We start from the raw sequence: 15,000 nt of genomic DNA on the forward strand, positions 1-15,000 counted from the left end.
AGAAATATTTTCAAATTTCTTCATAAAATTGCAATTCACCGCAACGTCAATACTCACAAATAACCATAATTCAAGCTAATTAAAAGTATCAATGGGCTATCAATTATCATCATCTGCATTGTGTTGACAGGCAGCTTAATTATATGTCTCTGGCTGAACAACTGAATAAATATAAAAGTAGTCGACTGACTGCCTGACTAACTGACCAATCGATTGGCTCGTTGACTGAGTGACTGACTAACAGATGGACTGGCGGAAGGAGAAGCTGATTCAATGACTGGTTAACTGACTGACAGATTGGCTGAATAACTGGTTATGATGGAGTGGCAGTTGGCTGATTGACAAAGACGCTGGTCACGATGGCAAGGATGTGGAACGTGAGAAGCTAAAATAATAAGCATCTTCTCATTAGTTGATATGGTTAATGGTTAATGCATATCCAAAGTTGATAGTGCCTCCCCCCTCAAAAAAAAAAAAAAAAAAAAAAAAAAAAAAAAAAAAAAAAAAAAAAAAAAAAGAGCAAAAGTTAATACAAGCTAAAAGTATATGAATGTCGAATGTGAATGCATGCCAAAAGTTAATGCATGTCAAATATCCACACACGTTTAACGTTAGTACATGTAAAAAAAAAAATTACGTATTACATGTTAGTACACATACCTAAACACGTGCTGTAATGACACATGCTTGCGGTCCACAAGCTGTCTTCAGAGATAAAGGCACCCACTTTAGCGTGGATTCTTTTTATTTCCTGTGGCTGTGGTTTTTGGTTTCCAGAATTTTTAAACTGAAAGGAAAAAGTAAGCGACAACATACGAATCCAAGTGAAACGCCATGGTTATTATTATCGTTATTATCATTACTATTATTTTTTATTATTATCATTAATATAATTAATATAATCAATACTATCATTATTATTATTACTACTACTACTATTATCATCATTATTGTTACTATTATTCTGTTACTCTAAATATGACTCACCTTAAACATTTTCAATTCATTTTCTCTTTCATTTTAGGGGAAACTTCAGGGCAAGGTTTGTTTAGGCTATATACATGAAATGTGGGTTTACTTACCGCAGAATTTTGGAGAATGAAGACGGTATTTTTTTTTTTTTTACTGTCAAACACGTGACTACTTGTATTTTCGTTTCTATTTATAAGTAATGATGATGATGGTGATGATAATGGTAACAATAGTAGTGATAATGATAAAAAAATGATAAGGATAATATAATTATAATGATGATAACGATAATAATGACAATAAATACCGTAATTATATGGTGGTGGTGGTCGTGGTGATGATGGTGGTGGTGATGATGATAAAAGAATAAAAAAATAATATCAAAAACAATAATAACAGTGATATAATAATCATGATAATAATAACGATTAGAACTTTTTTTTTTATCGCCACGTACTCTTGGGGACAAGAAGAATTATATGGAACACGTAGACATAGAATACCAGCATCTTATAAAAATAATTGTTTAAATATGCCTTATGGATATCTACGTGTTTTTTACAATTTCCTGAACTTCGGTTTATTTCGGTTTATACTAGGCAGAAAAAAATAGGAAAACAAAACGTATTTCCATAATAACGAGAGTGGTTTGTCAAACCAATTACTAAATACCCAAGAACGAAACTATTTTTACACATCAAGAATGAACAGGAAAACAAAAAGGAAGATAGACCATGTTTTTCCCATGAACATAATAGTGATAATGATGATATAATGATAATATGATAGTGACGATGAAACAATGATAATGATAATAAATAAAATTATAATAATGGTGTAGATGATGATGGTAACGATAATAATAATAATGATTATTGTAATAATAATAATAATAATAATTATTATTATTATAATAATAATTATAATAATAATAATGATAATAATAGTAATAATAACAACAACAACAATAAACAATAATAATAATAATAATAATAATCATAACAACAACAAACAATAATAATAATAATAATAATAGTAATAATAATAATAATAATAATATTTTTTTGACTAAGAAAACGGCCACTGCTCTCCATTGACTTATAAGATTTCATTCTGACAGATTAAACAGAATAATTAACATAAGCAAGGGTTTCTCCCCATATTTAGATGAGGTGCCCATAAAATTAAAAACGTTTTCTTTCATTTATGAAAAAAGAAAATGGGCAAACACGATGGATATGTAACCGAAGGAAAAACGTTACGAAACCGATATCTCAATCTGTATGTATATGCGCACACACAGACACACGCACACACAATTGTTCACACACACATACTTTGACTGGTTATTTATTAGAATTGGAAAACACACACACACACACACACACACACACACACACACACACTCACTCACTCACTCACTCACCCACCCACCCACCCACCCACACACACTCACGCACGCTGAAGAAATAAGGGCCATTTCAGTGAATTTGTCTATAATAATCAACATTCATATTTAGCTACATATTAAAAAAAAATCATATTTGCATTCAGAATCACGGCACAGGAAAATAATCCTAAGACAAAAACAATGTTAGATGAACCGTATTCATGTTGACAAATGCACAAAAGGTATGAATGAGAAAGATTGTAAAGATATTCAGTCTCATTCATACCTTTAAAACAATGTTAGATACGGGGACGGACAAAACAGAAATAAAGAAAAGTGAAGAAATCAAAGGGAATTCCTTAATGAACAGACCTTTTCTTTTACTGGAATTAATCCCGAGCGAATATCACTAAAATATCTAATCTTAGATATTAGATAAAAGGTCTGAGGTTATTCTGCAGAATATTGCAGAAAAATTGGCATATCACTAGAATAACCTTTTACTCCTCATAGTTTTGATCAATGATAATGCAAAAAGTAAAAAAAATGCAAAATTTACTTGAATTGATAAAAAGGTGTATCAAACTCCGGTAAACAATATTGAATAATATGAAAAAGTAAAAAAAAACTTGCCTGTCTGACCGTGGGGTGTAGGAAAAGGGAGAAACATAAAAAACTACATATTGTAGAGAATAACAAACCGACACAGTTTATAAACCCAATATAGCAATTTATCAATTTACTATGCACGAATCTAAATTACCTTTAATTATCTCAATTTTCTTTTTTAGTAATGATGGTAAAGGATGACACAAAACGCCATGTGCAATTCAAAATAACTTTTAATATATGTCTATAATCTACCTCAATATACATACATATACAACAAAAATATGTTAGATACATACCTCCTAACAAATGTAAGTGAAATAAACGAATTTTTTGCCAAAAAGAATAATCTACCTATCTTATTTATTACAACCATCTACTTCCCTATGTGGCAATACAGTCCTACTGAAAATATAATAAAAAAAATCCCAACCAAACTGAAGCTATACAAATATACATCAAATTTTCAATAAAAAAGACTATATACGTTTCAGGAATCACCCTAAAGTTACAGACCTTGCCAAATAGAAAAGACAAAAATGCCCTAGGTTTTAATCTAATGAATCATATTAATAAAATGCTAATCATCGGGTTAATTCACTGCCTCTCGCTTCTTCAAAGACACTGTGATAAGGTCAAGCACATCCAGAGCAGCTACGGGAATTCGTGTGCCTGCAATAATAACAGGAATGTTAATAGAGACAATCATGGTGATTTGAGAAAATAACCATAGAAGTACTGGTCATAAAAAATATGGATAATGATAACAATAACATTAATTATATCAATAAACGGTTATGATTACGATAATAACATTAATAATAATAATAATAATAACAATAATAATAATAATAATAATAATAATAATAATAACAATAATAATGATAATAACAATAACAATAACAACAACAATAATAATGATCATCAAACAACGACAGGAGAGAGAGAAAGAGAAAGAGAAAGGGAGAGATAAAGAAGTGGAGAGCCAGAGAGCGAGCGAGCGAGAGAGAGACAAAGGGTGAGAGAGAGACAGAGAGAGAGAGAGAGAGGGAGGAAGGGGGGAGAGAGAGGGAGGGAGGGAGGGAGGGAGGGAGGGAGGGAGGGAGGGAGGGAGGGAGGGAGAGAGAGCGGAAAGGGAGGAGGAGGGAGAGAGGGAGGAGGGAGAGGAGGGAAAGAGAAGAGAGAGAGGGAGAGAAGACAGAGAAAAAAGAGAGAGAAAAAAAGGGAGAGAGAGGGAGAGAAAAGAGAGAGAGAAAAAGAGAGAGAGAGAAAAAAAAAGAGAGAAAAAGAGAAGAGAAGGAAAGAAAAAAAAAAAAAAGGAAAAAAAAGTAACAAAAACCATGCTAACCTAAGATAAACCCAAACCAAACCAAACCAAACTAAACTAAACTTTAAAAAAAGTTGAAACGCACAGACAGGACCATCCAACCTCCCTTACCTGGCCCGAAAATAGCAGCCACTCCAGCTTCTCTGAGGAAATCGTAGTCCTGGGGAGGGATGACTCCGCCCGCGATGACCAGGATGTCAGGTCGACCCAGGTCAGCCAGGGCCTTCACCAACTCCGGGACGAGCGTGCGGTGACCTGTACGTAAGTAAAGAAAGTAAATAAGTAAGTAAAAAAATGTGAGCTCATTCGTATTATGAAATATGAATAATAAAAAAAAGATAATGAATGGAAGAAAAATTCTAACAAGATTGAAAGAAACTAATTGAGATCCAACAGAAATACTGCTTGGAGATCCTGACTGTGAAAGGACACGAAAATTTACCTGCTGCCAAGGACGAGGCCCCTACCACGTGCACGTCGGCGTCTATAGCCTGCTGGGCCACTTCTGCCGGAGTCTGGCGAAGAGGGCGAAAACGAATAAATAAATACATAAAAAAAGGTAAAAATGGCATTTAATCAAAATACATTATCGTTGAGAGAGAAAAAAAGGGGGGACTTTTGATGATGGAGTGGGTTTACTTTTGGAATATTGAATTCTTGCATTTTCTCGTTCATTATTGTCGCCTATATGAAATCCCCACATCGTTTCATTTCACTGAAAGCTTTTATGAAACAAGATTAAGGAATTCTGTGCTGCTACCTGACCAGAAGATTCAATCAAAACACACCACACACACACACACACACACACACACACACACAACACAACACAATGAACGTGAACTAGACTTACAAACGCGTCACATCCCAACCACCACACAGCACACAAGTAGAACACAAACGAAAACACCTCCGTAACCGCAATTATGAAGCTCACCTATTTCGTCCTTCTACGGAAACTGAAAAAGACTCACCTTAAACAGCATAAAAAATACAAATTAGTCCTATGCATTTTTGAATACGGTAGTCTCACCATTTCCCCCCATCCGGTGTGCCTATCACGAAATAACCGTTTTTACACAAACAAATAAGCACACCGACGGCACAAAGAGCACGGGCCATAATAATAATAATAATAAAAAAAAAAACGCTTCACACCCGAACCACCGAACAGTAAAGGGAGAGGGGGGGGGGGGATTACAATCTCACATGAAAATCAATCGCTGTAATTACACAATGAAAATTAAATTCAACCATAATGATATGCAAAAGACCAACACTGTTTTGTGTCTCTCGTGGTTGTGTCTGCATCTCGTTGCAATTCTGTGGTCACAGCGTTTGGTTTTCACTTGTGGTTTCCTTTCCACCACCAACTGTTATTAGGGGAAGAAATCTAAACAAGACAAAACCATGAACACATTTTCCAAACAGTCATCATGTGCGATGGACAAATTAACATATTACAGTCCCTGAAAGACCCCGTACGGATCTTTCCCTTCAAAGTAGTCCTAACAGTCCTTAAACGCCCAACCTTTCCCCCATGTGCTATTAACACATAACAGTCCCCGACAGCAGCCTCTTTTCGACCTCTTAAGGAGCTGTCAACCTTTAACAGTAGTTCCTGACAGCCCCCCATACGGAACTCTCAGTCCCCTCTCCCCATAACCCAATAGTAGCCCCCTGACAGCACTCCATACGGGTCTCCCCACCTTTCCCCCTCACGCTAACTTGCCACATGATGAACACTTCGAAATCCCGAGGCATAGACAGGCTAAGCTTGTATTGACCCACCATGTAAGCCCTTTTTGAGGGGGTAGTGGAGGAGGAAAGAGGAAAGAGGAGGAAGGAGGATGAGGATGAGGAGGGAGGAGGAGGGAGGATGAAGATGAGAAGGGGGGAGAAGGAGGGAGGAGGAGGAGGAGGCGGGGGAGGAGAGAGGAGGAGGGGGGGGAGGAGAGGAGGAGGAGGAGGGCGGTGGGAGGAAGAGGAGGAGGGAGGAGGAGCGTGGAGGACAAGCGGTATAAAATTCTAATAACTGAACGCATGTATTATCACAACACTTAATGTCAAATATACAAATAATGCGAGAGTGGGGAGGGAAGAAAATGGTCGTGGGTAGATACAATAATTGAAAAGGGGGGAGGGGGTAGCAGGAATGAGAAGGAAGGTGGCAAAGGAAGGGAGGGGAGGAGGGAGAGAGGGAGAGAGGGAGAGAGAGAGAGAGAGAGAGAGAGAGAGAGAGAGAGAGAGAGAGAGAGAGAGAGAGAGAGAGAGAGAGAGAAAAGAGAGAGAGGAGAGAGAGAGAGAGAGAGAGAGGATGGGGGAGAGAGAGAGGAAAAGCGAGAAATAGAGAGAGAGAGACACACACACACATTATATATATATATATATATATATATATATATATATATATATATATATATATATATATATATATAGATATATGTGTGTGTGTGTGTGTGTGTGTGTGTGTGTGTGTGTGTGTGTGTGTGTGTGTGGAGAGAGAGAGAGAGAGAGAGAGAGAGAGAGAGAGAGAGAGAGAGAGAGAGAGAGAGAGAGAGAGAGAGAGAGAGAGAGTGAAGGGGAATGGAGAGAGAGGGAGGGAGGGTGGGTGAGAAAGTAAGTGAATGAGTGAATAAGTGAGCGAGTGAGTGGAGAGCGAGAGCGAGAGTGAATCCATAATAAATGAAGTGGGCGAGTGAGTGGAGAGCGAGAGTGAATCCATAATAAATTACATTAATGAGTAATTATTGCATTGTTAACAACATAAATACACTGACTTTGCTTAAACCAATACTACCAAGGCATGTAATTAGTATGATGTCTTTCGAAACGAATCCGTCTACGAATCCACACACATTTTTGTCTATGAAAAGTTCAAGTTAGTGTTGCACAAAACGAGATATGAGTCAAGATGAAGCAAGAGCCTGCATATAGAACATATATTTCTGGATACATCCATAATATACATTACATACACATTCACGCCCGCGCGCGCACGCACACACACTATTGCAATAATAACAACCGTTTTTTTTTTTTGTATCTATGGTGAAACAGACTCTCATTTTTACAGCGTCGAAAGGCAGTTTAACTTGATAGGTGAAGTTCAACTTTAATGTGGTAGCTGTTTAGGGAATTTCCCAGACCGATACATGTGCATTTTACTTAAAGCTGACGTGCTAGGAGATGCACAAAAGTTTGCACAGGCGTGATGCAGAACGTGTCCAGATATGAGCTCGTCACGGAATGTCAACAATGGATTACCATTTCTCTCTCTTTTTTAAATCGGGAGTGGAGAAAAAAAAAATGTATCTACGACAGGCCTAATTATGAATAGCAATCTATCATCGGAATGTGGGAACGTATACAGGAATGTAAAGTGTTAATGCATAAGATGTCGGACAAGCAGGGGAGGCCTAACGGCGACGCCTTCCGAGGGGGGTCAACTTTACACAGCCGCTCACAAACTCGCATGAAATTTGGCGAGGCAATTTCAGTATGTACCTGAGTCGTAAAATTTTATCTCTTTGCGTAGAACAAGTCATCGGGGTGCCAATCAACTTTTCCCCTCGCGGCGATTAATCTTCTACATTGCCCATACTGCACCGAAATTTAATAATCGCCAATATTTAGGAAGCGCCAAATCCGCTTAGGCGGCAGCGTTGCCAACGACAGGACGGCGTTTAGTACAACCCATTCAATTCTTCTTCAAACCCCGAATCCCCTTCCGAAACCTAACCAAAACCCCAATCATTTAAAGGGAGCTCTCTAGAGCCCCACAAGAAGCCCCCGGAAGCAGCCTAGCAAGAGAGGATTCCCCCGAGGAGCAGAGCAGGAGCGGAGGCGGCCGGACAGCGTTGCGAGCGGCGGCGCCCGCGGACCAATGGCGGCCGCGTCGTGATATCATGCTGCCAACCTCGTCACATCCGTACCTCCTCGGCCTCGCGTGACCTCCCTCGACCTCCGGGGACGCCCTCGCCCTCCCGCCCCGGCGCCATGGACGAGGCCCCGCCCGAAACCGCACGCCCGTGCCTCCCTCGGGCCCGAAAAGGGAGGCGGAAACACTCTAGGGTGGGTTGGGTTGGCAGCTCTGTAACCTCCGCTGAGTGGGAGAGAGAGAGAAAGAGAGGAAAAGAAAGAGAGGCTCGAGAGCAAGAGAGGATAGAGGAAGAGCCAGAGAGAGAGAGAGAGAGCGCGAGCGAGCGAGAGCGAGAGTGATAGAGAGAGAGAGAGAGAGACCCACAAACACAGAGGGATACTAACAACACCATCAAAGCCTTGCCAGTGTTGTGTGCTAACGACGGGCCACCACACCTGTGCCACTCTGTCCCCGCCGGACTATGTGCAGGTGGGAAGGAAGGCGGACGTTACCTTCTCTCTCCTTTTTTTCGAACTTGCTTAATGGATCGGGTGGATAAGGATGTTGGATTGGGAACAGGGTACAACGAAGAATTTGTCTTATATACGGTGTTAAACTGTTATTTGCTATTATTAAACTGAATGTTTATTTTGATGGTAGAAATCTACACAAGTTTAATATAAACTTTATAATTTTTGTCTTGTGTGCATGGCTCAATTGTTCTTGTTTCCCTTATTTCGTTTATATATATATTATTCTTGTTTTGAGACTGACTGTGATTTTGTTCATAGCTTTTTTTATTTTTTATTTTTAATCTGTTCAATTGCTAATGCAATGTTATCTGGTGTTGCAAACTGCAATATTTGTTACTTTATACACTAGGATTTTTGTTTTATATATCTGGATACAGCATTATGAAAGGAAAGGGGAAAAGACAAATATTTTAAAACCCTAAACCAGTGTTGTCAAGGAATTTTGAGTAAATTTCTCAAATACATCATATAATTTTCCTACACAGGGTTAAAATGAAAAATACTTTAAAATTCATTACATATACACAAGACCTCACGTTTTCAATCAAATTAAATGATGCACGGCACAAATTCAGATTCATTCCTAAGCATAAACAAAGTACTGTTCTGCTGATAGTTAACAACAGGTAACATTCATAACTGAACTTGAGTTTCCTGTGTATGTACTAGGTGTCATCGATAATTTTCATATTAACCAGTACATCAGTAGTACTAGACTAGAAACAACAATAACAGACATTATCAAGACAACAGCGAGTATAAGATGTTTGAAAAACTGAACTTGGTTTTGTCTGGCCAGTACTGGCAAGGTTTCACACAAAGAAAATGTATATAATATACTAATATTTATGATAAAAAAGGTGGATTTTCAAATAGCCATTTTCATTCAGATAAAACCAACATGCTAGTCTAAGCTTTGTGCATATTGTGTAGTGTTCCAAGTAATGAGGATTTGATAGAGACATTATATATCTATATCTAACTATCTGTCTATCTATAAATATTATAATTATATATACCAATTAAGATATTTGATCACTTTCCTTATTTTCATGTAGAAAAAAAAAGACAACAACAATAATAATAATAATAATAATAATAATAATAATAATAATAAAAAATACTCGTAAGACTCCTTATCAGGGAGAGTATTTAGATCCATATCCATTTGCATACAACTTACCTAAAATAATGCATTTCAATATATATATATATATATATATATATATATATATATATATATATATATATATATATATATATATATATATATATATATACACATTTGTTTATTCCTTAAGTTTAATTTCATAATCTTTAAAAATTAAATAATGGCCTTTTGTATTGTGTAATAAAAATATATTTGACTTTGAAATGGGAAAAAAAGTAAAAAAAAAGTACTATTATAAAAGATGTTAAGATTGAGCAAATTTTAAAAGTAAGCCACAAATAACATTTCCTGTAACTGGTATCCTTTACAATATTTATTAGTTTTATGTATCTCTGATATGTTTAAAAATATGCTCATTATCAATCCTCTTACATAATAATAATAATAATAATAATAAAAAAAATTCAGCAATCACCCCAAATTTATAAAACGTACTTTACTTTGGCCATTAAAAAATTCTCTTTCTGCAGGCCATACATCCATCCTTTGAGCAATGGATGAACAGGAATTTGAAGAAATCCTGACCTACCTCTCTAAGAACAAATACCCTGAGAGCATTAAGTCGAAAGACAGTCGCAGCAACTGGCGTAAGAAATGCCGTCCTTTCTTATGCTGCAAGGACGAGCTCTACTACAATCACAAGAAGTATGGAGCCTTGTTGGCAGTAAAAGGAGTCAAGGATAAGAATCGGGTCATTGAAAAGTGCCACATACAGGCCGATGGCAAGCACCATGGGATTAATAGAACGTGAGTGTGCTTGTTTTATAAATATAGTAATATTACTGTTGTTAAATTTCAAAGCAATGAAAAATATCATGTTTTACAGATGTGCTATGACCAATAATAATGGGTAATTTATCAATAATGATTATGGAATGGACTAGAATAGTTCTATTTATTCTGAATATTACAACTATGTTTATAAAAAAGTGTACACAAGCATGTGCATATACATATCAAATTTGTTTCAAATCCTTGACATTAAGGTTTATGCTTTTTTACTTTTCTTCTTTGTAGGCTCAAGAAGATAAGCACAAATTACTATTGGAAGACAATAGCAAAAGATGTCCACAATTATGTTAAGATGGTGTGCCAGACCTGCATTGACCAAGCCATACAACAGACCAATGCAGCTAAAAACTCAAATACATCTCAGGAAGACTCTGAAGGAGGAATTCGGGTAAAATCCACACACAAAATAGTGGACAAAGCTATTGAACAAATAGGACTTGATGTGATTGGGAACATCTTGGAGCCAAGTGTTCCCTCTCCTCAAGAACCTGGATGTACTATGTTTAAGTGTGAAGGGGCTGTACCCCAGCAGTCGATGCCACAGTCATTAGTGCTTCGAGACCACATAATGGCACAGTGTGGTCTGGATGTAGTAGGACCCCTTAGTGAAACACATAAAGGAAAACGTTTCATAGTTGTGCTTACGGACTGTGTAACAAAGTGGGTGGAAGCAACTGCAATATCAGAATTTACAACTGAATCAGTTGGGAGTTTCTTAGTTGAGGCTATATGCCGACACGGGTCAATAGAAGAGATAATGACAAAACACAATCCTGATTTCTGTGCACGTTTAAGTGAGAAGCTTTGTTCTATGATAGGCATCGCAATCAGAATGTCAACCATACTACCTTCTCAACCAAACGGGTATATAGAGCACTACTGGTATAATTCAGTCTTGTGCGGTGCCTTGATGAAATACAGTAATCAAAACCAGTATTATTGGGACACATCTTTAAATCAGGTGATTTTAGCTTATAGGACATTCCATCAAAAGGGCCTTTCAGGATCCCCTTTCCAACTACTGTATGACAGACCTCTTCGTCTTCCGGTGATGGGCATCTCTCAGCCTTCTGGTGATTCTTACTCTGATGAGCAGGAGGCCCTGACAGCCCACATCAACAACTACCTGAAGGCTTTATCTTGCTCTACTCATCAGCAACAACAGCCAGGAACACAACATCAGGACAGACTGACTCCGCCTTATGCACCATCAGGCAACCTTGACTCTCCTTCGCCTTCATCCACACCAATCAACAATTCTTCCCAACACCAATCCAGTCATGTCTTAGGATCATTTGCTCAAACTGTTGTCACAAACAACCACATCAATTCGACACTTCCCATCACCACCTTTGGTTCAAACCTCCAACCTGCCTCCCACAACAATGTCTCTGTACATGCTATCCCTGCCACAAGCATAACTCCCCAGACAATACCTGCAAATCTGAATGCTCACACCATGTCAACTAACACTGTCACCCCCCAAACCATTCAGTCCAATAGCTCGCATAATCTCACTACCAACAGCCACATAATTACAACTCCTTCAGTCACCCCAGTAGCCAGCCAAGTTATTACTCCACACATTTCAGTCACTCAGCCAACGACCGTCCAAACCAATTCTAACATTACCACGAACACTAGTTCTGACAGTCATGCGGGACATATGGTCATGATACAGACTGACATGAAGACGTATGGAGATTCAATTTATCTAATCTGTTCTCAGTGATGATGCAGCACCTCAGGGACGAACAGGTTTCAGGTAGAATCAGACACATCATAAAACACATGCAAATGTAGACATAATTTCATAGTGGTGTATTTTTGATGATTTATGTTTCTTAGAAACCTTTCATACTAACACCAAGAGCCAATTATTTCTTTTCTAATGATTTTTAAACTTCTTAGTAGAATTTCTAATGAGTTTGAAATGAATACCTACCTCCTCAAAAATGAAAAGTACTATACAATCCCAAGCTTCTCAGTGATCTTTAGCAGAAAGGTTTTAATTTCTTAGGAAATAACTCTTAAATTTTTAAATGAAGGCCTACAAATTATTCTGAGAAATAGCTTTACTATATACTAAGGTCAGCAGCTTCTTGTCTTCAGACTATCCAATGGCGGTAATGTGTTTACCAAGCGTCACCAATAAAAGTTATGCAAGATAACATTGGTTATCCTTTTCTTCCTTAGGTATTGAAATGATTGAGAAAGAAAGACAAAGATAGAAAATAAGAAAAAGAGAAGAAGAAAAAAATTGAAAGAAACTAGAGCAAGAAGAGTGAGAGTAAAAGTAAAAAACAGATGGGAGCAAATACAGGATAGGAGAGAAGGAAAGAATGTTGTAATATAGGGTGAACTTATGAATAAGAATATTAAGACTGAGAAGTAGGAGTGTGCATTGACAATACAGGAAAAGGAGAAAAAGAATGGAAAGAAGGAATGAAAAGTCACAAATTCGTCTAAGCCACTGATCACATCCCTCAATATCAATCTGCTGTCACTGAGAGGGCAAATATATATGCAACATCCACTGTGGTTTTAGTTCATTTTGTTTACATAAAGATGGCTCCACAAGAGTCGATGACATACCTTTTTTGTAGATTTCAAAAAATACCTTCTTTTTTATACTGCTATTACTATTGTTAGCAATATTATATTAACAAAAACATAAATAATGGTAATAACTCTAACAATATATACACATTGACCTGATGCCACTGGGGATGGCACGTTCATACATTACATGCCATGCCTACTTTGAGTGAAGTTTATTAATTATCTTTATGCATACATGTCTCCACAAGTACTTTGTTACCAATGAGCCAATAACTAGAGCTACCTATCTTACATGTTTACCCTTTCCCTTGATTTTGGAAGTTTTGGGAGCATTTGAAAAAAAAGAAAGAAAGAAAGAAAAAAAGAAAGGTGAAATCAGGTGAGGTCACAAGGTCTACTAATTGGCTCCTTGCTGGCTAAGCACTTGTAGAGCCATCTATGTGTAAAGACGTTTCACAAAATAATGCTACAAGTGAACAATATATTTTCCTGGTGGCACTGGTTTAAACCATTAAAAAAAGCTTTTCCAGAAGAATTCATGGATGAGGTAGTCAGGTACCCTCAGGTAGGCTTACTAACTAACTCCTTGGTGCAAAGCCAACTAAAATCACAATGGACATGGCATATATATTTGTCCTGGTAGCAATGGATTAAGAATCCTACCAGAGAAAGAGAAAGCAAGGAATAGTCCTAGCCCATAAGTATCACATCCCAAAAACAACTTGTGACATCCACATTGCATCTGTTGTATTGCCTACCTGGAAAAGGGGTCCCACATCAACATCGAATCCTAAATCTGCAAATCCTGTTGCAATGACCTTCGCCCCACGGTCGTGTCCATCCTGACCCATCTTGGCAACGAGGATTCTGGGCCGACGACCTTCATTCTCAACAAATTCCTTCAATCTGCCAGAGTGAGGAGAGAGAAGGAGGAATTTTGGGAAGAGCAGGATTGGGACAACACATGTAGTACTTGCTTTAGTTTTTAATTTTTTTCATGTCTTGAGTTTTGTGTGGTTGATCATGTCCTTCATTAGAGAATGTTTAAAGTACTGGTACACTCTTTTTTTTATTCTATTAATAACTTAGTCTCATGTGTACCTTATAGATAATATTGTCTCATATAAAAGAATGTGAAAATTAACAAAAAAAATAATACAAAAAAGAAAAGAAAAAGAAAAAATACAACAAAGACACATTATTCTACATGTGTTTGTGCTTCAATGAATACCTTTTCAGTTACTGCTGCTAATTCCTGCTGCTCCCCATACTCCGTCTTATAAGCCCCTGAGACCAGTCGGTCAGAGGCAATGTGACGACCAAACACCTGCGGGATAAAGAGAGTAGAATTAGGAAACAAAGTACCTTGAACTCCCATCAAAACTATTTTTAATGTCCAATTACAATATTCCACCCTGCAAAGAGATAGTCTTGACCCTTTATACACATATACATGTACTGTCCACTGCATTTTTTTTGTGAATTTTGTTGTACAAAGGCTTCATAAGTGCTCAGTCACCAGAGAATTAGCAGGCCTGACATGACCTCACCTAATTTCCTATTTCCTTGATATTTATTTATTGTTATAATATCAATACTTATTATCATTGATCTTATAATTATTATAATATTATTTTAAAAAAATAATGAAAAAAAAAAAATCCAAAAATAAAGGAAAAGGGTAAACAGGTGAGATAGGTATGACTAATAATTGATTCCCTTCATGACTAAGTCTTGTGTAGCACAAAGGACTGATCACCCAGAAACCCTGCCTTTTAATGT

The 15,000-nt window shown here is 37.2% G+C and overlaps 2 protein-coding genes across 4 annotated transcripts in view; one reads left to right on the forward strand and one right to left on the reverse strand.

Moving 5' to 3' along the window:
• Nucleotides 1–3,186: 3,186 nt before the first annotated feature.
• LOC119580869 (methylmalonyl-CoA mutase, mitochondrial-like) overlaps nt 3,187–15,000 on the reverse strand; it is a 21,691-nt gene continuing 9,877 nt past the window's right edge. The window contains exons 13-17 of one of the 2 annotated variants that reach the window (XR_005229405.1): nt 14,450–14,545; nt 13,977–14,124; nt 4,741–4,813; nt 4,410–4,553; nt 3,187–3,643 (exon numbers count right to left, since the gene is read on the reverse strand). Coding sequence is in view for 1 of the 2 variants with exons in the window: in XM_037929085.1 (XP_037785013.1) it covers nt 3,564–3,643; nt 4,410–4,553; nt 4,741–4,813; nt 13,977–14,117; nt 14,426–14,545 (558 nt within the window). In the remaining variant the exon portion in view is untranslated. Of the gene's footprint in view, nt 3,644–4,409; nt 4,554–4,740; nt 4,814–13,976; nt 14,125–14,425; nt 14,546–15,000 lie in introns of both variants that reach the window. The other variant, XM_037929085.1, reaches the window with a different exon arrangement.
• On the forward strand, nt 8,112–12,827 carry LOC119580876. Of its 2 annotated transcripts, none has more exons than XM_037929105.1 (3): nt 8,112–8,372; nt 10,335–10,611; nt 10,882–12,827. In XM_037929105.1, the coding sequence occupies exons 2-3, from the start codon at nt 10,358–10,360 to the stop codon at nt 12,386–12,388; spliced, it is 1,761 nt and encodes a 586-aa protein (XP_037785033.1). In that variant the 5' UTR covers nt 8,112–8,372; nt 10,335–10,357; the 3' UTR covers nt 12,389–12,827. The 2 variants fall into 2 exon arrangements, with proteins under 2 accessions (XP_037785033.1, XP_037785026.1); XM_037929098.1 differs by lacking the exon at nt 8,112–8,372 and adding an exon at nt 8,393–8,649.

Source organism: Penaeus monodon, chromosome 2, assembly GCF_015228065.2.
Source record: "Penaeus monodon isolate SGIC_2016 chromosome 2, NSTDA_Pmon_1, whole genome shotgun sequence".
NCBI lineage: Eukaryota > Metazoa > Arthropoda > Malacostraca > Decapoda > Penaeidae > Penaeus > Penaeus monodon.